The 27,340-nt window shown below is 36.9% G+C and overlaps 4 protein-coding genes and 1 pseudogene across 5 annotated transcripts; 3 read left to right on the top strand and 2 right to left on the bottom strand.

Annotated features, from left to right (window-relative positions):
• Positions 1–427: 427 nt before the first annotated feature.
• LOC114730257 (protein REVEILLE 6) lies at positions 428–6,762 on the top strand. 2 transcript variants are annotated; one of them, XM_028917301.1, is made up of 9 exons: positions 428–877; positions 2,763–2,820; positions 4,099–4,222; positions 4,305–4,472; positions 4,623–4,724; positions 4,942–5,051; positions 5,351–5,410; positions 5,748–5,802; positions 6,145–6,762. In XM_028917301.1, the coding sequence occupies exons 1-8, from the start codon at positions 636–638 to the stop codon at positions 5,775–5,777; spliced, it is 894 nt and encodes a 297-aa protein (XP_028773134.1). In that variant the 5' UTR covers positions 428–635; the 3' UTR covers positions 5,778–5,802; positions 6,145–6,762. The 2 variants fall into 2 exon arrangements, with proteins under 2 accessions (XP_028773134.1, XP_028773133.1); XM_028917300.1 differs by lacking the exon at positions 5,748–5,802 and having other exon boundaries at positions 430–877.
• Positions 6,763–8,720: 1,958 nt separating this feature from the next.
• On the top strand, positions 8,721–9,874 carry LOC114730288 (40S ribosomal protein S10-1-like; annotated as a pseudogene).
• Positions 9,875–10,350: 476 nt separating this feature from the next.
• On the bottom strand, positions 10,351–23,042 carry LOC114730340 (heat shock protein 83-like). The gene is made up of 5 exons (XM_028917395.1): positions 23,032–23,042; positions 12,943–13,131; positions 12,399–12,540; positions 11,993–12,273; positions 10,351–11,901 (listed from the first exon to the last, which is right to left on the bottom strand). The coding sequence occupies exons 2-5, from the start codon at positions 13,078–13,080 to the stop codon at positions 10,351–10,353; spliced, it is 2,112 nt and encodes a 703-aa protein (XP_028773228.1). The 5' UTR covers positions 13,081–13,131; positions 23,032–23,042.
• On the bottom strand, positions 15,641–18,676 carry LOC114730342 (homoserine kinase-like). The gene is given in 3 exon segments (XM_028917398.1): positions 15,641–15,991; positions 17,527–17,973; positions 17,976–18,676. Coding segments are annotated over 2 exon segments (1,107 nt in total). The 5' UTR covers positions 18,646–18,676; the 3' UTR covers positions 15,641–15,991; positions 17,527–17,536.
• LOC114730289 (glutaminyl-peptide cyclotransferase-like) lies at positions 21,873–27,084 on the top strand. Its single transcript, XM_028917336.1, has 11 exons — positions 21,873–22,220; positions 23,076–23,132; positions 23,933–23,968; positions 24,237–24,301; positions 25,289–25,352; positions 25,859–25,976; positions 26,059–26,156; positions 26,296–26,366; positions 26,496–26,523; positions 26,676–26,730; positions 26,954–27,084. Exons 1-11 carry the CDS (start codon positions 22,023–22,025, stop codon positions 27,082–27,084), a joined length of 921 nt encoding a protein of 306 aa, XP_028773169.1. The 5' UTR covers positions 21,873–22,022.
• The last annotated feature ends 256 nt before the right edge of the window (positions 27,085–27,340 follow it).

Consider the following 27,340-nt stretch of genomic DNA (forward strand, 5'->3'; position numbering starts at 1 on the left):
CTCATTTAATTCAATATACCCAAATCCCAATCAAAATATTATTCAGATTTTATTATTAATTGAATATATTTAGATCTTATAATATCATACTCGACCCGTTTTAAGGAAATCGGGTATTACAAGTTTTCAAGAATATTAATTGATTGATTGATAGTTGACTGATCTAAGCCTGCCTACGATTTACGGCCTCATTGTCATTTCATTGATCAAATATGTTTGCTCCATTCAACTTTCTGACAAGAATTAAAAAAAAAAGAAAATTTTTATGAACTAAAAATCTAGTGCTTTTAGTATATCATAGAAGGACCAAAATGTCCGAAAATGGTGATGGGATAAGAATATACAAAGGCAATTATTTAGGGTTACAATCCCATGCTTGATTACAACGCTTGTCTGGTAACGAAGCAAAGCCCAAGCTTCAAACTTTTGTTTCTTCCCCCTTGTGTGTATTGCTGTGGCCTCATGCCATTCGTCAACCGCACGTACCTACCAAAAGCCTTGCCGTACACAGAAACAGCCACTGAACGCATCTTTTATAACCATCGCCGTTTCCTCTGTTAACAACAGCCGCATTTTCTTTTCTTCACTTTCTCTCTCAACAAAGGCCATAAACCCCTTCAATTATATTCTTCCAAATGGTCTCCAAAAACCCAAACCCCTCAGAGGGCTTCTACTTGGATTCCCCCGGCATGGCGCTTCCTGGCCTTGGTCCCTTCGCCTCCGTCACCACCGCCGCTGCCGCAGCTACCACGTCTGCTTCCACCGCTAATTCATCGGATGACCCTTCGAAGAAGATCCGGAAACCGTACACTATAACCAAGTCCAGAGAGAGCTGGAGCGAACCCGAGCACGACAAATTCCTTGAAGCCCTCCAACTGTAAAGCCCGCTTTTACCTTTTTCTTAATGGATAAATTTTCCCCCTTTTTCCGAAAATGTAGTGGGGGATTTTTACTATTCAATTGCGGCGTATACTTGTGCGGAATGGATGCATATGGAGAACTGCATCTTGAGGGTGAAGTTTTAGGTTTTGCGGGAGAGGAATTTGAACTCTGTTGAAAAATTGAAAGTGTCAAATGAACAGTGTGTATTTTGAGTGTTTTCTGCTAATTTATTAGAAGAAAACAATTGATTTTCTATTTTTAGCTCCTTCTTGGCGTTACAGTGCGAAGTTGTGTTTCTTGATTTTGTAGCTGATTGTCATATGTCAATGCAATCAGTTGTTCGTTTGGTTGAATCCGTGGAGTTTATTGTGCTCAATTTGCTCCTGTAGAATAGTCATGTTAGAAAGGGTAAACATGAGATGCATGAGTTATTTGGGTTAGAAGAGATGGGATCATAATGAAATTAGGGAGCTTCTTATTTTTCCAAAAAATCTTTTGAGCATGAAGCGGAAATTAACATTTTCTGTCTCTTTTACGATCCCTAAAGGTTTCAAGCCACTTTAAATGAGTTGATTTTGGGTGTTCAATTGCACAAGTGAAAGATCGAGGCGAATTCAAAGGGGGATTGTTACTTGTCATGGGGGGACAATGGGTTAATTTTCAGTAGACTTAAATTGCTTCAGATTCCTCTGAATATGTTTACTCCCATAGCCTGCGGAGTTGAGGCCGAAAGGCACTGGAGAGAGCTTTGGGTCTGCCTTATGAGTTATTTGACCTATAGGAGCTTCCCTCTCTACTTAATATGGGCATGAGCTTTTCACTTTTGATTAGAATGAAAGATACTGTTAGGTTCTGCAGTAGAGAGAATAAGAATTGGGCGAGGGAAGGGAGGGAAAAGAACAGATGAGAAGGTAGAAGAGAGATTTGAGAGAGAGAGAGAGTGAGAAAGAGAGAGAGAGAGAGACTAGAAACAGTATCTGAAATCCTAGGAGAGAAGAAGAGAGAAATTCCTGAATAATATACTTCCATTCACGCCCCTAATGTCATCATACAATAGATTTAAGTAGGCTGAAAACATAACTGAGAATAACCGATTAATAACTTCCTAATAACCTCCTATGTTCTAGGACAAGGATTATCAATAACTGACAATAACTAATATTTAAATAACCCCACTGAAATGGTCTGAAAGGATAACTGAATATGACCACATAAAACTGACTAGTAAAAAAACTAAAACTGAAGAATAAAAATGACTGATTTGCAAACTATCCCTACCACTGGACTCTGTCTGATACATTGACGAGTAAAGGGACATGAATATTGGTATTTTTCCCTGCAGAAAGCTAGGGATAACGTTTTAAAAGATGGAGCTTTTGACCGAGTAATTTCAAATGGTTTTAGTCTTATGAAGATTTCATGTTTTGAAGGCCTATGTTTTGGAGATAAGTTTCTTCTTCAAAGGATTGTGTCTTGGTCAAACATTTTTTCCCTCATAATACAGAACCTCCAGTCATTTGGCCATCACTAACCGTAGATGTCTTTTAAATGTCATGTTATGTGAACTAGGTGGGCCTCTTGTGCATCGCACTAAATTTGAGGAATGAACCATACTGTTCACTGGCTATGTGTTTTGTATTTTATATTGATATTGATGGTTGATGTTGATTACTACTTTTTCAAAACCGTTCTATTTGGATGATAATTTAAAACTGTTACGTGCATCCTCATGGTGTTGAACTTCATTGGTCCTTTAAAACATAATTTTCTTTGCCCAAATGGAATGTACTAGTTTAAATTGAATCCTCCCTTTGGTGTTGGTTTCAGACTTTCTCTCTTGCATTATCATCACATTATTTTGTTCCTTTCATTCTATGCAGTTTTGATCGTGACTGGAAAAAGATTGAAGCATTTGTTGGATCAAAGACAGTTATACAGGTAATTTTAGTGGCGAGATCCTTTTGTACCTGTAATTGCGTCACTTTCTCATTTCATTTTACTTTCTATGATTTCTTATCTTTAAGTACAATAGTTTTTACTTGGCTTTTGCTTTGCTACTGGAGGTGTGTTGAACGAACTATGGCAATATAAGACAATATTTGCTAATGAGAAAAAAGAAGTAAAGGCGGTTTGTCTGGTACTTCATTTTACATTCAAAGGTTTACAATTGCCTACCTATTTGGCACTGATAATTAAGATTATTCATGGACGAAAGTTGTAGAGGATGAGAGGAGGTGAAGAATTGTATCTGCCGTGGAATAATATGCCATTACATTGAAACATTTGGCCAAGAATGGGATAAAAGTGAGAATTGAGTTGAAGTCCTTGCTGTTTTATCGCTATTTAGGATTAGCCTGTTATGTTTCATATCTAAGCTGTGTTCTTCTTCTTGTTGGAAATTTGGAATTTAGTCAATTGGTTATGTTTATCTCACCTTGATATTTTCTAAGGGGACCCTGGCATGTTGGAAATGAATAGCCGAGAGACATCTGTTTTCTCTTGCATCTCTTACTGTCTTATCATTCTGTATTGCATTAATTGCTTTGATAGGCGTGTTTGTTGGACCTCTGGTCCATCCAAGATCTACAGTCTTCTGTTTCATGGGACAAAACTTAATACCTGTCTCAGCCATCCATCATCTGAGGCAATGTCTTATGACATCACTTTTAATACCCACTGCGCATGTAACAAAATGCAAATTCTTGCCTTGCAGATTCCCTCTAGTTTTTTTACTCTTTGGTTCTGTAAATATCAGGTGTAGATATTATGGCTGTTCTCTCCATTCTAGTGTAAACCAAGACTCATGAACTGTTTGAAGAGTTACTACTTCAACCTCACAATAACTTTTGTAGTTGTTAAAGCATAAGCCATCAACTTTTTTTACTCGTGATTCTGATTAAACTACAATGCATATGTGGAGCTTGTTCTTATAAATTTAACGCCTTTTATTGTTTATAGAATACCCTCCCCCCTCATTTTGCAAAACAAAGATATGATAATTCTCATAGGTGGTTTGCTGGAAGCACAGATTTCTTAAAGGTGTTAAGCTATCTAAGTCATGTTCTTTTGTTTAGTGTCTGCGGCTGGCCTGAATTTTATACGAGTGTTTTAATATCACTAAGTTGGTGAAGTTTTTGTAATTTTCTCCAGAGATGTGATAGCAATACCTGCATATGTAGGAATGAAGTGTGACTTATGCTCATTTGACTTTTGCAGATACGCAGCCATGCACAGAAGTATTTTCTAAAAGTGCAGAAGAGTGGAGCAAATGAACATCTGCCTCCACCCAGGCCAAAAAGAAAAGCTGCTCATCCATATCCTCAGAAGGCTTCCAAAAATGGTTCTGTTCTTTTTCCATATTGTTCTGTCACGCTATATATCTGGTTTAGATCCATCTGATAATTGTCAGTAATATTTGGCAGCTTTGATACCCTCTCAAATGTCAGGATCCTTTCAATCTTCATCTCCTCTGGTTGAACCTGGATATGTAATAAAGCCTGATTCCTCAACAATGATCAAAACTCCAGTTACTAATGCTGCAGTGTCTTCTTGGTCAAACAGCACTTTGCAGACGACCAATTTACTGCATGGTACAAAGAATTGCCTTTTTTTTTTTTTTTTAATGCATAAAATTTAGCATATGTAATCCTGCAATCCGGCTTATGGAATTATTAAAGTAGCATTTAACTGAAGATGCCACATGCCAATAGTTTTGTGTCTCTAACATACGTGTTTTTCAGGGCCCAGAATGAATAATAGTTGCAGTAGCGGTGAAAGCACTCAGAGAGCACGGCCAATTGGTGCATCCACTGGTCAAGGGAATAATAGCCATCCGTTGAGAGGCAAGACTTTGATTAGTTCCTGCAACCATTTTTTGGATCATATCCAAATATCTGTCTCTTACCTACAGGACTTATTTAGCGTTCCGTGTACATATGCTTGAAATCTTGTCCTTTTCTTTCTTTTTGTTAATGAAGCTTCTCTGTATGATAGTGGCAGTTGTTTTGTTTAGTGTTGCATCAATATTTTTATTGACAGATTAACATTTGTCTGATGCAGTTCTGCCAGACTTTGGCCAAGTTTACAAGTTCATTGGCAGTGTATTTGACCCAAAAGCCAGTGAGCATCTGCAGAAACTAAAAAAGATGGATCCTATAGATGTTGAGACGGTATGTTTCTTGGTTTTTTTTCCTAATAGCATCCTAGATATTCTGTTCACCTAGATTCTTCTGTAATTAATTGGAAAAGTTTGTCCTGTCATGGTATATTGGGAGGAAAATTGTTGCTTCATCAACTTCTGGAAATTAAATTGTTTCTCCATTGTTAGTGGGATGAGGCATAAAAGGCTTACTCTGGCTTTGAATGTTTTATATTGACTCGTTGAAACAACTACAGCTATATAAATGAGAACTCATGCTTCAGAAATACTGACAAAAATTGTCCTTTCTGTCCTTTTGGGTCTATCCAGGTACTACTGTTGATGAGAAACCTGTCTATCAATTTAGCAAGCCCAGATTTTGAGGATCATGTAAGTATCCAGTTCACTGATTTGTTGGGTGGGTGCTGTGACGGGGTTTTTCTTGAGACAAGTACTCCGCTTGTTAAGATAATTTGCTTTAAAGAATTAGTAGTTATCTTATTTCCTGCTTGAGCCCCACTCCTCTATCTCTCTCTCTCTCTCTCTCTCTCTCACACACACACACACACACAAAATTGATGTTCCTCATCTTTTTTAAACTATCCATCTTCCATCTTGCTCCTACCAACTGGAGTTTTCACCTCCATGGGCACTTAGATCAGATGCTTTTGATCTGTCCTTACATGTTTACTCTCTTTGATCTTTGATTTTATTCCTGTATCTATAGATTCAATTGAATGACTGGATTGGGCCTTAAAGAAGTTCTGTCTTCCTCATATGGGGTAGGGTTTTTGTTTTCTTTGCCTTTAATTGTTTTTTGAGCACCATTGCTGTGATTTACAACCAAATGTTTTTATAGGACTTTCCCATGGCAGCCATTTGGAGATTTGGGTATTCTTTTAGGTGTTTTTTTGTTTTCCTTCTTTCACATTGAGTGGATTTTATGGATGTTTAAACCAGAGTACCCCTTCATCATGACGGGATAGTATTTGTGAGTACTAAAAACCTAATGGTTGATCTGCGGAATTTAGTAATTGCTAGTCCTGAAATGCATTTTTAGGAAAAAAGAAAATAAACTGTGTTGGTCATCCACTCTTTTTCATTGTGTGTTATAATTCTTGCAGAGAAGGTTGCTGTCTTCTTATGAGGTAGAACCAGGGGCCATCTAGCTATCTCAATGCAGAAGGACCCGTATGCAACAAGCAGTTGAATAGTGTCAAAATTCAATGTGAGGTGGTGAAGTCAGGAAATGTCATCCTTTTTTCTGCTATGATATGCAGTGGCAACGTTGTCCATGAATAGCGCTGGATGAGCTAAAGTATGCCGGGAAAGGGCAACAAGCTGAGAGGTTTCTGCTTCAGTCGATTATGATACCGTTCTATGCGTAATAGCTGCTGTTACTCAGCCAAGCAAGGCCTTTATTCTCTATTCATTTTCGTGCCATACTGTATATAATAAAAATATAACACCACATAAGTACAATAATGTTGCGAGAATGTATAGCTTACATAGTTTTGTGTCGGTCTGTACAGTTCCAGAGCTCTACATTTTTTTTCCCCTGGACCAGTACAGTACCGATTCTGTCTGAGTTTTGACCAAACTTCAAAATACCTGTATGTGAGACAAGTTCTGTAGTAAACTTAAACTAATGTTCTGAGTGCAGATTTTTGGGCGCTGCATGTGATGGTAGTTGAAACTCCAGGTTCATATGGGAAGTTCATACTCATTTATTTTCTGTGGTAGTTTTAAGTGGCAGAAAAAGCATGTGAGCATGTGGTCCCTCTGTAATTGGATTATTGCTGGACCAGCTATTCAATTATACCGTGGAGCATGCAATATTGCATTTTAACAAGACGAGCTGGGTTTGCTCCTGTGCGATCATGTGTAGTAAGAATGTGGGCCTATTCTGGAAATTTGAATCTTCCCTTTCAAAAGAGAATTCTGTGAAAAATTAGTGACTCACTGGGTGATGGGGCGGACGAAGTTTCATATAAGCTGTAACCATGTTCGATTTATGAGTGGTGTGGGTTCTTTTTTTTTTTTTTTTTGGATAAATTTATTAGATTAGATATATAATAATATGGGAGAGCTAGAGCGGTGCCCGCACGAGTTTCCGCTGGTGGTTCAACTGCCCTTCTTATCTTCTGCAAGACTCTTTCCTGTTGTCGAAATGATGTAAACTCGACAATAATGCCTCCTGTTTTCCTTTTCTATGCTCGTGTCAACTCGAAAGGCCAATTGCAGAAGCTCCTTTATAATTTATTTTAAACTGATTTTTCATGTGGAATAAAATTAAATTTTACTTGTGATTCTGCTTAAAGAATTTGAATACATTCCATTCTTTTCATTTTTTCATACAATTCGGTTAGCATTTAAAAAATTAATACAATACAAAATAAATTTTATATTTAGAATCGAGAGAGTATTGTATTTTCTTTGAATTAAAAAAACTAAACAGGAACATAAATATTTTTTCCTCCAACAATAATCAAACTTGCCCTGATACCCTGCTATCACTTTTTTTCGGGTGATATCCTGCTATCACTTGTGCTTGTATATGTGTGGATTATATAGGGAGTTGTTCTGCCCATCAAATAATGGGCTTCCTTTGTATTGGGCAATACGAGTTATAATCCAACACGGTCCACCTCACCAGAGCCTAATTAAACACCTTGGCGCTTATCTTCCTCCCTCGCCTTTGGGCTTTGGAGCTTATTACGAAACCTACGTCACTTTCTTGTTTTTGCGACAGCACAGGCTCTCCATTTTCAGCTCTGCAGCCGTGGCATCTTCCTCCTCCACTTTACAGATCTCTCTGTAAAGTATATAGTACCCGATTCTAATTATAAGAGTTAGTTGACTAATTTGAGAAAATTAAGAAAAGGAGTTAAGTTAATTATTTGTAATAAATAAGTGTTATTTTTTCTAAAATATCCTTGTTAATCAAGTGAATTGGCTAGAACTACTTTTGTTAAAAGGACTACTTTAGGAAAAAATACATAAATATGAAAGACAAGATGGATTAGGGTCTTATATTTAAAACCAAAATAAAAGTCAAACAAGATCTTATATTAAGGATCGGAGGTAGTATAATATATATATACTCATCTAGTCGTTAATATAAGACCTATTTAACTAATTTGATTAGATTAAAGAAGTTAGCTAAATTAGTTAATTGTAAGAAACATGACATGTTTTTCCTAAAATAGCATAATCATCTTTTTTAATATTCTTCCTCTCTCTTTCACTTGATTATGGTTGAAGGAGTAGCTATGATGTTAATTTAGGATATATTAACTTTTTGAACCATGATTTCAGATTATACCGGAGAAGAATCGCAAGGAGATCTGCAAATATCTCTTCAAAGGTTTCTCTCAATTTCCCCATCATGTGTATTTTTCTGAAACCATTACATGTTTTTGGTTTCCAGAGGGATTTTTTTTTTTTCATCTGGATTAAAAAATTGGGAGACATTGTATTTGTGCTTGCCATTTTTTAAAATCTCGACGTACATGACGAGCAACTGCCCCGATATTTCTTAATCCATACACATATTCGGCTATTTGGACATAAATTCATTCTACCTAATTCTAACGTTTCGGCTTCAGTGATTCTTGTTTGTTTTTATCTTAAAGCCTTTGGATGTATCTCAGTAGTCCGCTGTATCACTGATTAAGTGTAATTTTCATTCATAATTGGTTGGCATTCTAATTTCCAATCTCTCTTGGCTGTTAAGATTTACACAATAATAGTTTTATGAATTTTTACAGAGGGAGTATGTTAAGCGAAGAAGGATTACAATCTTGCAAAGCACCCAGAGATGGATGTGCCAAATCTACAGGTGATTAGGCTGATGCGGAGCTTCAAATCGGGGGAATATGTTCATGAGAGTTTTGCATGGATGCAATATTGTTGGTTTCTCACAAACGAGGAATCGAATATTTAAGGACATACCTTAATCTGCCCTCAGAAATTGTGCCTGCTACCTTGAAGAAAACTCCTAAACCACTCAGCCGGCCTTTCGGTGGTGGCCCACCTGGTGATCGCCCACGGTGACAAGATAGACTCGACCTCATTTTGCAATTTACTCTATGTTTCCATTTTCCAGCGTGTGTGTCGGTTTGGGTGTTTTGTTGTGTAGTGGTCCTCCTCGATTCGGAGGAGGTTCAAGGTTTGGTGAACGTGATGGATACCGTGGAGGCCCCAGAGGATCTTCTCGTGAGTTTGGTGGTGTCAAAGGAGGAGCTCCAACAGATTACCAGCCATCATTTAGGGTAATTCCTTTTTTTTTTTTTTCAAATCTGTATCTTGATGTTTTCTTCACCTTTGCTTCTTCAGTTTTCTTGAAGGCAGACAAATTCATAGAAACATGTTTTTGGTCGGTCAAATGAAACTTTTCATCCAAACTAGCTGATTTTTTTGGGGCCGTGGCGTGGAAACGATGCTACACATTACAGTGCTTTAATTCAAGTACATGTTTGTTTTGTAATGGAGTGGAGTGGAAACGATGCTACATATATTAATGACAAATATTTTGAAAGCTTTTAAGAGTACGTTAATTGCCCATATTCTGACAATCATTTGTTTATAACTCTCATTGCTTATTTGGAATGATATTACTAACTTGGAAACCTCTCGGCTTCTTGCCTGGTTTTGCTGCTCCAACTTGCACCTGGTTTCGGAGGAGGAGGCAGTGGAGGTTTTGGCGCAGCACCTGGTACCGGCTTTTTATAGACACACTATCTCCCCCCCCCCCCCCCCCCCCCCAAAAAAAAATTCTCCAACATTAGCTCTTCTTGGGATTGCTTGGCCAAGGGTGCTTCGTCTGGAGTGGAAATCAAGGTCAAGGGTTAATTCCCCCGCCTGAGTCCAACCTTCTTAAAATTTGTTTACAAAATGGGAAAAAAATCAGTTCGTCTCTGCACTTGTTTATTCAATGGACATTGGCCATTTTCCCGCATTCCACTTTCGACCAGGCAGTTTTCAAAAGCAAGATCAAATCCCCCCGGGCGGGTTACCATCCCACAAACTGGATGTCGATTTCAAAAAATCAGCAACATTATGAGTGATCCTGATTGCCATATATGAACACAATTAGGAGAGAGAAGGTTCTGTTTCTATTTATGTATCAAAATAACAATGATAGGTAGATACGCGACGCAGACACACACTTTGTGGACCCAAATTACAAGCGCACCGAGAAAACCCAAAAAGAACATAAACTAAACAAGGAACGACAAATAAAATTCAACAAAGCTTATGCCAAAGACCACCCCGCATCTACCTTCAATAATTTTGAAATTTACCAACGGACAACAGACCGTTGGGCATTAGTCCACTTCCTCCATCTTGCTCTCCTCAGCACCGCCTTCTTCTAGAGGAGGCATGTCTTCATCGTCGCCACCAGTTTCCTCCTCATCAATGCTGAGACCCAGCTTCAACATCCTGTGAATTCTTGCAGCAAACGTGTTGGGATCCTCCAGGCTGAATCCAGAGGTCAAGAGAGCCGTCTCAAACAGAAGCAACACAAGGTCCTTCACTGACTTGTCGTTTTTGTCAGCCGCTGCTCTCTTCCTCAACTCTTCCATTATCCCATTGTCTGGGTTAATCTCCATGGTCTTCTTGCTAGACATGTAGGAACCCATACTCGTGTCCCTTAAGGCCTGAGCCTTCATGATCCTCTCCATGTTAGCAGTCCAACCATATTCACCTGTCACCAAACAACACGGTGAATCAACAATCCTGTCGGACACGACAACCTTCTCGACTTTATCTCCCAGAATGTCCTTGATGGTTCTGCAGAGTTCCTCGAAAGATTTCTTCTTCTCTTCTTTCTTCTTTTTCTCTTCCTCAGTTTCGTCATCCAGTTTCAATCCTTCTTTCGTAGCTGACACCAACTTCTTGCCGTCATATTCTTTCAACTGCCCCACAGCGTACTCATCAATTGCGTCCACCATGTAAAGCACCTCGTAACCTTTCTTCTTAAGTCTCTCTAAGAATGGAGAATTCTCCACAGCCTTCTTGCTCTCTCCAGTGATATAGTAAATGTCCTTCTGGCCCTCCTTCATTCTAGTGACATAATCCTTCAAGCTTGTCATCTCATCTCCACTCTTTGTGGAATGGTATCGAAGCAGGTCAGCTAACTTGGCTCGGTTTTGGCTATCCTCGTGGATGCCCAACTTCAAGTTCTTCGAGAAGGCATCATAGAATTTGTTATAATCTTCTTTATTCTCAGCAATCTCTGTGAACATCTCTATGCACTTCTTCACAAGATTCTTCCTGATCACCTTCAATATCTTGTTCTGTTGCAACATCTCACGAGAGATGTTCAGTGGCAAGTCGTCAGAGTCAACAACACCTTTGATGAATCCAAGGTATTCAGGGATGAGCTCCTCGCAGTTGTCCATGATGAAGACCCTCCTGACATAGAGCTTGATGTTGTTCATCTTCTTCCTGGTGTCGAATAGATCAAAAGGTGCTCTTTTTGGTACGAAGAGAATGGCCTTGAACTCAAGCTGACCCTCCACCGAGAAGTGCTTGACAGCCAGGTGGTCTTCCCAGTCATTAGTGAGGCTCTTATAGAAGGCAGCATATTCTTCCTTAGTAATCTCTTCTGGCTTTCGCAACCAGATTGGTTTTTGTTTGTTGATGAGTTGCCATTCATGGGAAACCTCCTTGATCTTCTTCTTCTTTGATTTGGTCTCCTTCTCTTCATCCACTTCCTCGACATCTCCTTCCTCCTCCTTCTTGGGCTCATCATCTTCATCATCGCTGATTTCTTTCTCATTTGTCTTCTCGGTCCACAGGTAGATGGGGTAGCTAATGAATTCAGAGTGTTTCTTTACTAGGTCTTTAATTCTCCTCTCCTCCAGGTATTCCAACTGTCAAGACAACAAAGCAATATCGTTAATCAACTACCTTAAACCAAAGATAAAAATTGCTCACCGCGACAAATGAAGTTAAATTATTAACCTGATCTTCTTTAAGGAACAAGGTAATTTTGGTTCCTCTTCCCAGCTGCTCACCGTTGACATCCCGAGTAACGGTGAAGGAACCACCGGCTTGTGATTCCCAAACGTATTGCTCATCATCATTGTGCTTTGTGGTCACAATGACCTTCTCAGCAACAAGGTAAGCTGAATAAAAACCAACTCCAAACTGACCAATCATGCTCACGTCAGCACCGGCCTGCAAAGCCTCCATGAATTCCTTGGTTCCAGACCTTGCGATAGTACCCAAATTGTTAACCAGATCTATAACAGAGAAAATCAGACAATTCAGTAAACCATTTGCCATAGAAACACCCACAGTTTGTGCGCACAAAATGTACATTGTTTTATTTTATAATTGCAGTCCATAATGGTTTAAATTACACTACCTGCTTTCGTCATCCCAACACCACTGTCGATAATAGACAGAGTCTTGTTTGCCTTGTCGGGCACGAGTCTAATAAAGAGCTCCGGTTGAGCATCGAGTTTGCTCTTGTCTGTCAAACTCTCAAATCGAATTTTATCCAGAGCCTACACCATTGAAACACAAGACAATTCAGTTCCCACATTTGTTTCCACATCTCACTTCATTAAAAAGAAACAGCGAAAACCAGAAACCCAACTCCAAATAATCACGTCTACACAGGTCATGATCCTCAGTAAGATGTTTACAGATTCTAAACCAGCTTTGAAATATTATCAAGAACCAGAAGAGATACTAAAACCAACTGTTCTTTCATAAGATTGCCGTGCTCTAACACATCAAATGAACAACACATAGCCATTTCATCTCCCAAACCAGAGTACCGTGATCCATTATAGCAAAATTTATCATACGTCTTATCTCCCAAATCAACATTCAAACGCATTGGGAACGGCATGAAAATTTACTCACAAATGAGCGTGGAGCTTCTAAGCGAGTGTAAAACTTACATCGGAGGCATTGCTGATGAGCTCACGAAGGAAAATTTCCTTGTTGCTGTAGAAAGTGTTGATGATCAAGCTGAGAAGCTGGTTGATCTCAGCCTGAAAAGCAAAGGTCTCAGAGTCAGCCATTTGAACATCCGCCATTGAAACTCGAAAAATGCAGCTAACAGAAACGACGCGAGAGCGTGAAAGAGGCTACGAAGAGGCGATCGCTATTGCTCAGAGATGCTTATGGCTTTGTCTTAGTTGATTCGAAAGAGAAAAGAGAAGGGTATTATCTAACCAGAGGGGGCTCTGTTTTTTCAGCTTCTGGATTCTTCTACCTTTCTCTCGATCGTTTTCTCGCGTGATTTTGGAGGGGGGGGGGGGGTGTGGCTTGTGGGAATGCGGGGTTACGGGTGGCTATAAACGGTGTCGTTTGACGAAGAAAGGGGAAATTTTAAATTTCGGAGCAATGAGGGGGAGGAACCGAGGAAGGTCTGGGGCAACTCGTTCATTCTGGAATGTTCCCCCCAAAATGCTTTAAATTGACGCGGGTCGTTAGAGTCACCCGGATGGTCAACGGTCACCCCGATGCGCGCTCTGCTTTGCTCTTTCTGCGCATTTTCTTTCCATTTTTCTGTTAACTTAAATTTTCATGATTATTTCTGTACCATTATTTTATCATCGAAATAGTATTAAATTAGGGATTAGGAAAATAGATAATTTCATTTAAATTATTAGATTAAAATTAATAGGAAGATTATAAACTTGTTAAATTGGGGTTCACCGGTGACGTGACGTCATAAATTAAACAAACAACTTTTTAAAGGAAAATGACATTTAAAGTTCAAATTAGTTACGTTTATTACCAATTTATGAAATTATACAAACTAAAGTATTTTTTCGGGGAAAAAACTAAATGAATAAAAACACCCTTCACCCTTGTAGCTACAATTTTGTAAGGTTAGTTGTGAATATAAATATTATATTAATATAAAAACTAGTTTGACTTTCAATTTAGTTTTAAATATAAAATTTTAATTCATTTTGTCTCTTATATGTATCTATTTTTTTCGAGATAGTCATTATATTAGTTGTACATTGAATGAATGTTTCATCAAATGACACTTGATTAGAAGGGATATTTTAGAGAATACATTATCTATTTATTATAAATAACTAATTTAACTAATTTTTTTAATTTGCTGAAATTAGTCAACTAGTTCTTATATTAAGGATTAGAGGTAGCACACAATTTCTTTCTACTACAAATAGCACATTTTTTCCCCCCAAGTTTATTATTGATCAAACAATTGGATACCAAGCGTGGCAATATAATAATCATCCCCCAAAAAAAAAAAACAAAAAAACAACCATTTTCTCTTCACTTTCATATGCAACAAATATTCTTGGAGTCATTGAACATCATTGGCCAAGCTTGGATAGAGATTGTTTGGCAACAGGTTATGTGATGCAAAATTGATTTTTCTTTTGCAAAAATCTACTTTGACCCAACATGTAATGTTTGGAATGACATTTAAGAAAATACTTTTGGATTAAAAACAAAATTGAAGCTGAAAATAATTTTTTTCCTTTGATTTTAATTTTTTTACCTTTTCTTTTCATAATTGAACTTTTTAAAATAAATTAAATTTTACCAATATCAATTTAAATAAACTTCATTTTTATATCCCACATTTTTGTCAATCGATGCTAACTTTAAGTCAATTTCCTCTTTTGGTTTGATGTTCTTTTGAAACTGTATACACTAATTTAAAATAATTTATAAATATCTTTTGAATCATAATTTATAAAATACAAAATAAGTAGTAAAAAGAATTTTGTCTTGATTTATATAAAACGAATTTATAAATTATTTTAAACTTGATTCCAAATAAAACCTAAATTTTGCACGATTTGAGATAAATAAAAGGGAAAATTTCGTTCAAGGACCGCAGTACAGAATTAATTTCAAAGAGTCCTCAAAACTTTCTGAAATTTCACTGCAGGACCAAGGAGGCAAACTGATATTAATTCCACAAAGAAAATGACCCTATTGCCCCTCATGTGAACAAGTATGGGAGAACCCATTTGCAAGTGAGATTAGATAATTTACAACATGCATAAATATATTTACAATTAAAATTAATCCATTTACATATTTCCTTTTTCACCTGAAGAATGTGTCTGAGTGAACAAGTGTGGGACAACCCATTTGCAAGTGAGACTAGACAATTTGCAACATACATATATTTATTTACAACTGGAATTAGTCCATTTACATGTCACTTCCTTCACCTGAAAAAGGTCTCCGTGAGTGAACAAGTGTGGAAGCGCCCATTTGCAAGTGGGATTAGTCAATTTGCAACATATATACATTTATTTACAATTAAATCAGTCCATTTACATATCACCTCATTCACCTGAAAAAGGTACTTGTAAGTGAATAAGTGTGAGAGAGCCTATTTGCAAGTGGGACTAGTCAATTTGCAACATACATACCTTTATTTACAATTGAAATTAGTCCATTTACATGTCACCCTGCAATAAGTATTATGAGGGGCAATAGCGTCATTTTCTTTGTGGAATTAATATCAGTTTGCCCCCTTGGTCTGCAGTGAAGTTTCAGAAAGTTTTGGAGGCTCTTTGAAATTAATTGTCTTCTGTGATCCTACAGTGAAATTTTTCCTAAATAAAATCACACGCTCCACTCATTTAGGGATTTTACCATCACTAAAATGACGGATTAAAATGCTAACGATGTAAAGTTCCATAAAGCCCGTATTTTTATACAGACGGAAAATAAGATTACTCATTACTCATTCAGATCGCAATCTCTGCATATTTTATTGAGTTCTCTTTAGCAGAAAAGATGAGCAAAATCAAACAAGACATGGTTGTGATTCCTTTTCTAGTCTACCAGTCAACTTGTCAATTATTCTTATCTTCAAAGCAGAGCAGTCTTCAGAATCAAACCCCTGCATAGCGTTAATTGTTCTCCCAAGCTTCTTTGTCGATCAACCGAGCATCTCAGTCGCTGTATAGGAGACTAGAGAGTTGCTATGTGTGGAAGCTACACCAACATTTGGTACCAGGAACGCTATTCAGAATTCGGTAACCATGTCAACCAAATTGTTTTCACACAGATATACAGACCGGCTGAAACAAGTGAGAAAAGGAAGACCAGATTCCCAAACTATCAAGCAGCCGAGATACAAGGGTCTGGCTACATCCCTCATACATATATGCCCGTGGTATGTGTAAGCTATTTTATTCGAAAGCTTTAAATTAGATTCCTCCGGTCTTTAATATAAGACCTAATTGTTGAGTTGATTTTGGTTCTAAATATAATACCTACTCCTCTAATTCTATTTATAGAGCAGAGAGAAAATGTTTTTTTTTTGTCCTATTTATAAGTTACTTTATTAAATTTTCAGTGCAAATATATTATTTTGTTCTTCATTTATTACGATATGAGTAATTATCTCTTTTGAAATATATATATATTAATATAGGTAAATTAAAAATTTGTTATATTTTAATAGAGATTCAATGCATTTTAAAGTTTTTTTTTATCTGTGTAAAATATGCTGAAAATGTTTTATAAATAAGACTAGAGTAGTATTTCTCATATTTATCAATTTTTTTCTAAATTATCCCTATAAATACTCCCTCAACCATGATCAAGTAGAAGAGGAAAGAAAAATATTAATAATGATGATTATGACATTTAAGAAAAAACATGTCATATTTTTTAAAATTAATTAACTTACCTAACTTTCTTAATTTAATCAAATTAGTTAAATTGGTTGCATATTAAGGACCAGAAGAGTATTTTCTTTTCTTTCCTTTTTTTTAAGAGAGAGGGGTTTCTGGTCAACACGGTCTGAAAAAGGTTTCGCCCTTTCTTTCTCCTAAAGGCTTTCACCTGTTAGAAGACAAAAACTCGAAATGCATGAAACCACTTTTGGCATGGTTGTTAAAACTCTGAATTGTACGGACACACTATAAATCAACCTTAAAATTCAAATCATTCCAAAAAGTTACTGACTCATTTGAATCACTAAACATTTAAATTTGCAAAAAAGTTCCCAATTGTTTTGAGTTTGATGCTAGATGATTTCATAAAATGCTCTAGCTCATTTTTTCACGCTAAAATTAAAAAGAATTACCTTCTTTTTAGGATGCAAGACTGAATTTTTTCGAGAGACGCAACAGGTTTTTAAGGAGAAAAAACTGTCAATTTAATCCTATCGTGAAAACTAGAGAACACGAATCACCTTTTAAATTTAAATGAACAAAGTAGCACAAGTACTTACTACCAGTAGGAGGACTATGAATCAACATCCATAACAAGAGCCATAGCAAATTATGGGAAACAAAGCATGACAAAATTTTGTTGATTTTGTTTGCACATGCAAGAACAATCAGACCATAAATCGCAATACTTTAAAAAAAAAAAATGTTAGTAGATCATAGATAATTTTTTTATGTTGTTTGCGAGTAAATGCAATAGCCATCTTCCCCCCAGACGAACTTGCTCTCGCCTTTAAAAGAAGTAACAAGAGATATATCTAAATGAAGGAACATGAACAGCGTGGAACATACCTTGATAAGTTCAATTCTTCATGCTCTTAATAAGTCTAGCACCAACCCGATCAAGTTGCTTCACATTTGCACAAGCCTTCAAATTTCCCTCTTTGAAGAAAGCCTCAACCATATGTTTCCCAATTTCTTTCCCTCTCTCCTCATTATCCGTCACTGCCACTGCTGTAGGACCAGCTCCACTGATGGTACATCCAAATGCCCCCGCCTCTAAGGCAGCTCTCTTCACAGCCTCCATCCCAGGTATCAAAGGAGCACGCCTGGGCTCAACAATCTTATCAGATGATAATGCCTTCCCCAAGCCCGCCAAATCCCCTTGCAACACTGATGCCACCAAAGCCCCTGCTTGGCTAGAGTTCCACACATGGTGTGGCATGCCAATCTCAGCTGGCAATGCTGCTCGCATTTTCTTCGTAGGTGCTTCAAAATCAGGACTTACCAATACAAAAACAAATCCTTCTCACTTGGAAACTTCAGTTGGATCAAATCCAAGGGCTCATAACTGCGAATTAACACAAAACCACCCATGATAGCTGGTGCCACATTGTCAGCGTGATAACCTGAAACCTTCTCTTCTGATTTTAAGGCAGCAAGAACCAGCTCCTCGACACTCAACTGATTACCAAAAATCTCATTCACAGCAACAGCAGCAGCTGCCGCGCTAGCAGCACTGGATCCTAGTCCGCTTCCCAAAGGCAACCCCTTCTCAAGGGAAAGAGAAAGACCTACTGACCGAATACCGAGCATTTTCATGACTTCGATAGCGGCAATCCCAGCACAATTCCATAGTGGATTCTTGCTCAGCTTTTTGGCATTGTCACCAGAAATTTCAGAGATAGAAATCTCACCAGGGTGGACATTAGAGTCAACGCTTAGGGAGACAATATCTCCGAGGCCATCAACAGCACAGCCTAGGAAATCGAATCCAGGACCAAGGTTAGCTATGGTGGCTGGAGCAAAGGTTTTTACAGAGGCAAATATGGGATCAGGCTCGGCAAGGGATAAGGTTGTCCTAGAGGGGAGAGACAAGTTGCATCTTTCGAGAGTCTTGACTGATGACATCTCAGTTGACTGTGGGGTCCAGAGTTTTGCTGGAGTGTAGTAGCAGCAGCATATTGCCATTGCAGAGTTTGATACAAATACGGCCACTGAACACTGGTCTAACTCTTCAACGCCTGTAATTATGAATAGAGTTAAGGCGGGGAGTTGGTTCCAGTCTATCCCTACAATTTTAACAAGTTGTGTTGTTTATGCATCCAATTTATTTCTTAGATTTTGCGTATTTCCCTTTGTCCTTTCAGCAACCATAATATCTATGAAAGCTTTACTTATTGAATGAGGCCATATCTTTGAATCACTTTCCATCTATTGAAACATGACAGTTAGAGCAAATTACAGCTCAAATCAGTCTCTAGATTTATTCAACCCATATACATGACAATAAATTTGGAATTTAAAAAAGTGCAGATCACTTCACAAAAAGCTTTGCTACAAGGGAAAAAAAATAAAAATGTTTTATTCATAAGAATTAAAATGCCAGAGAGAGTGTTTATAGCATCAAACAACAATTAAAGATTGAGCAAAGGCAGATCAAAGATAACTAACTCTAATTATAAATTTCTCACTTTGAAATGCATCAGTCAACACCATTACAGTCTGTCAACATAACACTTTCTCAATATCATTATGCCCCATTCTGATTATTCCGTCATGTAAATTGTAGTCGACACAGTACTTTCTCACCATGGTTATCACAAATTACAAAGTAAAACCGGCATCAAAACCAAAGAACGCGTAAGCAGTGACAAAGGCCGACGCTGTCAAAAAAGTATCCAATGAGTGCACAATGATATTAGTGAAACTGTGAAAGTATGAAGCAAATTCCAGAAATAGATGAGCCAACAGCAAAATGAGTTGAAGCAAAAAGGAGAACAGAAACACTTCCCAAACGTCTTTCAATAAACAAACATTGCAGAAAAAATGAGTTCTTCAGAGGGCATTCTAAGTTGCAGCAAGAATGTTGCATCCAAGCCCTTAGAAGAACATAAGGGAAAGTTCAAAAGCAGCTTGAGGCTTCCATTCCAAATCTCTCAAAATAAAACCACGAAGATGGGGAAAGAAAATAAAACAGGAAATAAGCCATAGCAGCCAACTCACAGTGAATTAACTCAACAAAAATATCATAAATAAAACACTTAAATGCTCATAAAGCGATAATTATTTCACGCAGAATTCTTCATAAGAATCCAAGAAAATGAAGAACCGATGCGACCAAATACTGTTGCTTCACCCCCAAAAGTAAAGACGCTGGTTTTAAAACAGAAAGAAAAAAGCTGACAATAGCTGAGAAAGATCGAAGCTTGGAGATGAAAGGGGTGACCGGCGAGGAAGACGAAGGTCGAGAGCGAAAGAGAAAAAGAGTACCTCACCAAGGACGATGAAGGCCAAGCTGAGGGTGAGTGAGAGGGCGGAGAACTTCAGGGTGGCGAGAGAGCGGCGACGAGAGTATCTTCGACCAGTGCGAGTCAAAGTGAGGGATCGCAGCGAGTGGGATCTGCAGAGAGCGAAGTCCGACTATCCTGAAAATTAACGGCATATAATTACAAATTGCCATTAAAAAAATGAAGTGCCGGTCGCCTTCTAAAATGTTTTTCTTACCGGAAAAAACTCAAAAATGGCATGGAATATGTTATTAAAAAAGAAAGCATGGAATAACTCTCACTAATAATATTTTAACAAGCAAAAATAGGGCGCATATGACTAAAATTAGAGCTGGGAATGCGGGCTGGCGGTGTGGGCCAAAAGCGGTGCGAGCTGAAGTAGTCCGCACTTTGGCGGGCTGGCGTTTTGCCAGCCCGAGCCTGCCAAGGCAGGCTGGCGAGCTAGCCCGCCGGCCCGCCTAACTTTTAAAAAAAATATTATTATTTGTATAAGTTTAAGCTTAATTTGTAATGTTAAAATTGGATTTGGAGTTTTAAACTTGAGTAATGAGTTATAATAAAATAATGTGAGTATTAATTTATAATTTGAGAAGATATTTTAGAAAAACTAACACATATTTTTTTTCTAAATAATTAATGACTATTTTTTATCCAAATTAATTAAGTAGATCTTTTATGTATGTATTACATATGTAATTACATGGATGAGAAGATGTAAATATGAAATTTGGGGGTTAAAATCCTCCAATTAGAAAATTAAAAATTTTTTTAAAAAAAAGCGGGCTAGCCTGTGGCGGAGCGGGTTGAAAACGATGCGGGCTGGAATAGCCCGCACCTTGGCAGGTTGGCATTTTGCCAACCCGAGCCCGCCATTTTTGGCAGGCTGGGCCCGTATTACCAATTCTAACTAAAATGTCAACGTATGTTACATGCAGATAAAAAAACTATGAAGTGATTATCTTTTCATCTACTAGTAATGCTTTTTGGCCTCTACTAGGGTAATACTTATAAGAAGTAAAAAAAAAAAAGAAATTGCAAAAAAAGATTCTGAAATTTAAAAAACACATATAAGAACCCGTGACAATTTCGCAATGGGTTTTGATAACTTCATGATATATTATTATTGTCAAAAACCATAGTAAAGTTATTAAGAATTCCTATATATGTTTTTCAAATTCCAGGATCTTTAATTATGATTTTTCCTTAAAAAAAATCAACTCTATTGGAATGGCTTTGAAAAAAGTACTTTATAAATTAAAATTAAAATTTTATATAAAATTAGAGACTAAACAGCAACATACACTCATTGTTAAGAGAAAGTGTTTGGATTAAAACAAAATCAAAATTTTAAAAGTAATTTTATGATATATGAAGTAAAAATAAAAAAAAGAGTTTTTTCTTAATTTGTATGAAAGTACTTTTAAAAAATGTTTTTGAGGTATCCAAACATCCCCAAAATCAAATTCAACTCAATTTATTTGGTCAAATTTATTTATTGTTTTTTTAAAAAAACCTAAATAAACTGAATCAAGCCAAACTCAATTTATTTGGTCATGGAAATAAAATTTTTGAATATCTAGCTGAAATATTTTTCTTATATATACAAATATATAAATGTATAATTTTTATTTATAAATATGTTAAAAAAACAATTTCAGCGGAAGCCAAACATTGTGGTTCGGTTCAGTTTGATTCGAATGAGATGAGGAACTCGGTTTTGTTAGATATTTACGGAATAGTCTGTTATATTTAGAGAGTGTTTAGATAGAAACCAAATCATGATTTTAAAAGTGTTTTTAAAAAATTTCTCTCGTTTTATAAAAAAATGTTTCTAAGATCACAGTTTGAAACACCAGATGCGGGCGCTCCTGTCCATTTCCATCGTACCATAATTTCATTTGCCGGGAACCCAACACTTGTTATTGTAACTCCCTGTTCAAAAGTAGTAAACGCTCCGCTGTTGCTAATCAGAGCTTCAGCCACATTCATGGTGTTCATCGCTTGAGCCACTCGCCGAAAAAGCAGAGAACTTTCGCTTCTTAAGCATAACATTCTTCCATGGCCTCCTGGCGGCGTATGACTGGCGCTTACACTATGCTTTCCCTGCTTCTTTCTGCTTCTGTAGCAATCGCCGTCATCGATCACTTTGCTATTCCGACGACATGGTTTAGCAACTTTAAATATGGTGAATCATATTCTTATGGTATGGTCAGTGTGGTCAATGAGTTTACTCACGATCCCGAAGCCTTTACCCAGGTAAATTTGGGGTTTCAATGATCTGATATGGTTGGGGATTCCTGCTATTTTATGTGCTTAACTTTCTAAATACATCCAATGTGTGCTCGGTAGCTGATAATGGGGTTATCTCAAACCATAAATACTATTCTTCTTGACAATTTGAAGCTCCAAAATACGAATTCTAACTCATTAGAAATTAGGACGAGTTGCCGCTATACGCTTCTCGCCTTTTACTTCTGCATGCCTATGATTCCCCCGCCACCCTCCCATTTCATGCATTTGTTATGTAATGTAGGGTTCAACCCCTCAAGTATTTTTGTTCATTCTGATAGTTTCATCAATAATACCTGTTGAGACAAAATGCCGTTATTTTCTCTTCATATTTATAATAATAAATTTGAGTCTTCGTCTGAAATGCTTAGAACAACGGGCTTTTAAATCTTGAAGGACTTTTGTAGAAGGCCTCAGTTGAATTTAAGAGATCCAAATTCATCAAAGGATCACTTGTTAGGTGTTCACTCTATGAATTTTCAATTGAATTGGCCAAAAAGGCAACTGCTGCTTTCTACCCAAAATAAATATAAGGAGGACTAGTATAAAAGCAGAACTTGCCTCAGTGATTGCTGATGCGAGGACCTTACAGGTCTTGTGGATACCTTTCTTGAGTACTCTACTTTCGGTAGCAAAACATTATGGGTGATTGCTAAAATAAGCTATATGACCTATGATAAGTAGTGATATAATTTCTGAGATTTTTTTAAGTTAAAAAATGTACCTTGCTTGACTAATGGAAAGCCAAGGTTTTGATCTAAATTATCTTATTTGTAACTCACGGAAGAGGAAAATTTTTCGTCTCTGCTTATTTAATTTCAGGGTCTTGTTTATGGTGGAAATGATACCTTATTCGAGTCAACTGGTCTTTATGGGAAGGTCAGGTTACTTTCTTTTTCCTTGTATGCCCTTCTTTCTCTTTTATTTTTGTGAGCCATTTGTCTTGCCATTTTTCCTTCTGAGGTGAACGCAAATATTTTATCCTTAAAATGTAGAAAGGCGGGTGGATATTGTCTGCAGTCATTTTTTTGCAATGCGTGATAATAAGATTAAGTTGGGAATGCATATAGTTCTTACAAATGAAAAAATTACTCCATCTGTGGTAATTTTCTCAATGATTAGCTACTATAACTGTATTCCAGTGCATTGCCGTCCGTATAGTTCAAGATGGTCACCTAAGCTTTTCATTATAATAACTTTATAATCTTTTGACTGTCGTAGTCACTATGATATTTCTTTCAGTGGGATTATTGTAGTGAAGTCTTTATAATTTAACCAGATGAGGATTTTCTCTCTGGCATAAAATTTGCTATATATCATGAAAAAAGTCTTTCCAATTCTGAAATTAATTTCTTTGGAAAGTTTTTGTTTTTTCTCATATCAGTTATGTAAGTTGTGAGTAATTGACATCTGCTCGAATTACTATGACACTTGTTTCTTTGGATCTTGTTTCATGATTAAGTTGTAAATTCATTCCTGATTGTTTGCATTCACTACAATGGTTTCTCAATAATCCCAATCTAAAATCAACTTATATATAAAACTAAGCTGCGGTGTCAATATCACTGCTATTAGTGTCATCTACGAGCTAGGATTAAACTGCTTTGGAACTTCTACTTAGGGAATCTTTCATTTAATGCTTATTATATTTTATTGAACCTTTTAATTACTTGTTTCAGTCATCTGTTCGGAAAGTAGCTCTTCATACTGGGAAGGTATGGACCCTTGCTTCTTGATTCTTTCTCATGTTCTTGTTTAATTACTCACTTCATTGTTTTGAGTTATAATAAGAATAATGATTGGTGTTATGCAAACTATGTAGTTTGTTCAACCCGGAGAGGCAGAGACAACTTCTGTTAAGCCTGTGCTATTCATATATTGGAAACCCGACTTGTGTAGTTGTGTGTAGTGTTGTGAAGTTTGTTTGACTGGACTTAGTAGGTGGCAGTTATATTGTTTGAGTATCATTTTTGCTACTTTCAGGTTGAGACGCTTCTGAAGATTAATGATTCTATATTTGGCGAAGGATTGACTCTTTTTGGTGAAAGGTGTGTATAGTGTATAGTGTACCGTAAATTATGCCGCAACTTGGTTTTTTTCCTGATATGAAGGTCAATAACTAAAACAAAGGTCTTTAATTCGGGAAGACAAGGTGCTTATGATTCTGTTGTGAAAAGTAGATTTTGAGTTTGAATCGAAGGTAGGGAAGTTATGGATTGAAGTTCACGGATGCTATGGTTAATGAAGGGCAATGCACAGGCGACACTGGTTTTAGGGTTAGGTTAGCGATTGTCTAGGTGCAGCGAACATACCTACAGGTTTGATAGTTTTAAGGCCAAACCCAAGGAAGAAATAACATAGGCTTTGATGTTTGTCAAAGAAATCATGTCCAGTGGGCGGACAATAATAACAAACAGAACAGTGGAAGAGGAGAAGAAAAGATATCTAGATGTTGCACAACCAAGAAAGAACGAAATTTGCAGCCATAAATCATAAAACTGATGAACATACTAACAATTAAGAAGCACTACAACTGTTTGCTTAAGCCTACGATAACTCATTCAACAAGGAGGGGATAAAATCCCAGACTCATAAACGAGACTTGAATGTTACAATAGGACTTTTTAAAATCTAGCATAAACACAAGTCCAATTACAAACATAGTCCAGGAAATTTGAAAATTACTACAATGCCTTAGGACTGAAAATATAAGTTGTTTTTGATTGAAAGTTGTGAAGACTTGAAAAGGATTTCAGTAATTGAATGCCCAGTGGCTCTTAAACAATCCTAATTCTAGAAAAAAGAATATCTGGTATGATAATAGAAAGTAAACATCTATAATCCTACAACAATAGCATTACATTTGTTCTATTTACATATCAGAAGTCAAATACATTGATTTCTTCAAGAAAAGAATCCAGGGAACGTAGACACCTGTGAGGCAGATATATAGGCACTATGATGTGTCATATTTTTGTTTTACTCTTCCACTTGATATTTGAGTTTATTCTAACAATTTGTTATGCTTTCTGTAGGTTGTTCCAAGTAGCTTGGTTGCAAAAGACTGGTTTCATTTATGACTGCAATGATTTAAGCAAAGTTTGTGCCTAACCTCACCCATATTTTGGCCTTGACTTGTTTTGAGTTTCTATTTTTAATGAGAAATCAAATACCCTCAATATATATTCATAGTGACTGTGTAGCATGTTAGAATCAGTAGCCACTGCATTATGAGCAAGGAAGGAATTTGTATTAGATCTTTCTGTTAGAAGTTTTTTTGTTTTAAGAAAGGGGTTTCCATTTCAATAAGATATGCTGTACTTTGGTGAAGACAATGAAAAAAAAGATGTCTTGGTTGAGTTCCTTGCTTAAAAACTTAATTATGACTTGCTTATGATCTTGTCTAATTCTATACACTATCTCTTGTATTTCCGCATTTCCAATCCACACGTGATGTGAATTTTTCATTTCTTATCTAGTAGATTTTCATCAGATGTTTTTCAGGACAGGTTGAATGCCCAAAATGCCAGTTTATACTTTAAATAGCTATTGCTAAAAGAAGGAAACAACTTGAATAGCTACTATTGGGTGTTTATTTCCTGTAGGTTGGAGAATTTATGCATCAGATGAATGATGGGTGGGGTCTGGCAACTGATGGAAAAGTTTTGTTCGGAAGTGATGGCACTTCAACATTGTATCAGATGGATCCTCATACATTCAAGAGTTGCTTATCTAGCACTGCTTTAACATTTTTATATTCCTTGTATTTTTGTTTTACTGAATTCGCTGGCTGGTTTTGATGCAGTTCTATCAAAACATGTTGTCTACTACAAAGGTCATGAAGTAAAATATCTCAACGAATTAGAGTTTGTAAATGGCGAAGTTTGGGCAAATGTTTTGGGGGTATGTTCTTGCATGTTTAGTTGTGACTGTGTTTGCAGTAGATATATTTATGTACATATCAGCAAAATACAGACAGATGTGTTTGGTGAAGTTCTTTTTTGTGCACAATCTTCTGAGGTCAATATATTTCTTTCTCCAGGTCGACTGCATTGTAAGAATCTCTCCCAAGGACGGTCGTGTTATTGGATGGGTTCTCCTCCAAAATTTAAGGTCAAGCCAATGTCCCCCTTCTCCATCATACAAACTTACTACATATATCGTTTGTGCAGGTTTTGATTGCTGTTTAAGTAAATTTGTCAACTGTGTTGTTTAAGGCTGCGTTTTGTTTATCCTATGCAGAGATCAAGCGGTGGCACCTGGGAATCAAGTAAGGAACCTGAACGGCTGAACCCTTTCATTTCTATAAAATAATAAGATCCTTTTTCTTTGGGGTTTAGCTTGACAACTTGGAATCTCAGTTAGACCAAAGATTAACTGAAAAGGATATGTTGCTAACATCTGGATATTGCCACATTGTAGAAGCAGAAGGTTTTGAATGGCATAGCATGGGATGGTGAAAAGAAGCGCATATTTGGTAAGCTGTAGTAACATTCTATTGCTCATACCAATAAAAAGAAAGATGTTTAGTCTAAGCGTGGGAATTGTTCCTTTGAGGAGGAGAAAAATAGAGCTGTAGCCCATGAAAGTTAATTTTTTTAAATTCAATAACCTATGTGAGTTAATTTGATTGCTTTTCAATGCCCTTATCATACACAGTACTAGTCACTTTTGTTCTTGACAAGTATGTTTGCTTGCAGTGACGGGAAAACTATGGTCCAAGCTATACGAAATCAAAGTTGTTCCTATAAAGAAACCAATTGAAGAAGGGTTCATTGAGCAGCTTTGCTTGAGTCCACTTGGAAGTGAAAGTCTGAGAAGCAGTCATTAACTATAAAGGGTTCTGTTATGTTGGTCGCTGCCTGTCCTATGAGTCTCGTGGGTTCTATGTATCACTGTCTTTCCAACGCTCTTGTATGAAATGTAAGAGAAAATGGTCCAAGATGAGAACGGGAGGGAATGTGCAAGAATACGTTTGAGGTGCGGCGTGTAATGCTGTGATTAAATAAATTCTCCTGCCGAATAAATTTATTGCTCAATAAGTTGTTTTATTTACATATTAAATAAATGATATTCTCTCTTAATCC

This window comes from Neltuma alba, unplaced genomic scaffold, assembly GCF_004799145.2.
Source record: "Neltuma alba isolate B1F8T4 unplaced genomic scaffold, ASM479914v2 tig00012727_pilon, whole genome shotgun sequence".
In the NCBI taxonomy this organism is placed as follows: Eukaryota; Viridiplantae; Streptophyta; class Magnoliopsida; order Fabales; family Fabaceae; genus Neltuma; species Neltuma alba.

Bases quoted from the DNA above. Each gene is read 5' to 3' on its own strand.
- LOC114730257 (XM_028917300.1), top strand. From the start codon at position 636: ATGGTCTCCAAAAACCCAAACCCCTCAGAGGGCTTCTACTTGGATTCC. The intron at 4,223-4,304 runs GTTCTGTTCTTT...AATATTTGGCAG, and splicing joins TCAGAAGGCTTCCAAAAATG to CTTTGATACCCTCTCAAATG. The intron at 5,411-6,144 runs GTAAGTATCCAG...TAATTCTTGCAG, and splicing joins GCCCAGATTTTGAGGATCAT to AGAAGGTTGCTGTCTTCTTA.
- LOC114730340 (XM_028917395.1), bottom strand. From the start codon at position 13,080: ATGGCGGATGTTCAAATGGCTGACTCTGAGACCTTTGCTTTTCAGGCT. The intron at 12,541-12,942 runs GTAAGTTTTACA...TCAATGGTGTAG, and splicing joins TCATCAGCAATGCCTCCGAT to GCTCTGGATAAAATTCGATT. The intron at 11,902-11,992 runs GTTAATAATTTA...TTGTCTTGACAG, and splicing joins TGTTCCTTAAAGAAGATCAG to TTGGAATACCTGGAGGAGAG.
- LOC114730289 (XM_028917336.1), top strand. From the start codon at position 22,023: ATGGCCTCCTGGCGGCGTATGACTGGCGCTTACACTATGCTTTCCCTG. The intron at 24,302-25,288 runs GTGTGTATAGTG...TGCTTTCTGTAG, and splicing joins TTGACTCTTTTTGGTGAAAG to GTTGTTCCAAGTAGCTTGGT. The intron at 26,367-26,495 runs GTCAAGCCAATG...TATCCTATGCAG, and splicing joins GTTCTCCTCCAAAATTTAAG to AGATCAAGCGGTGGCACCTG.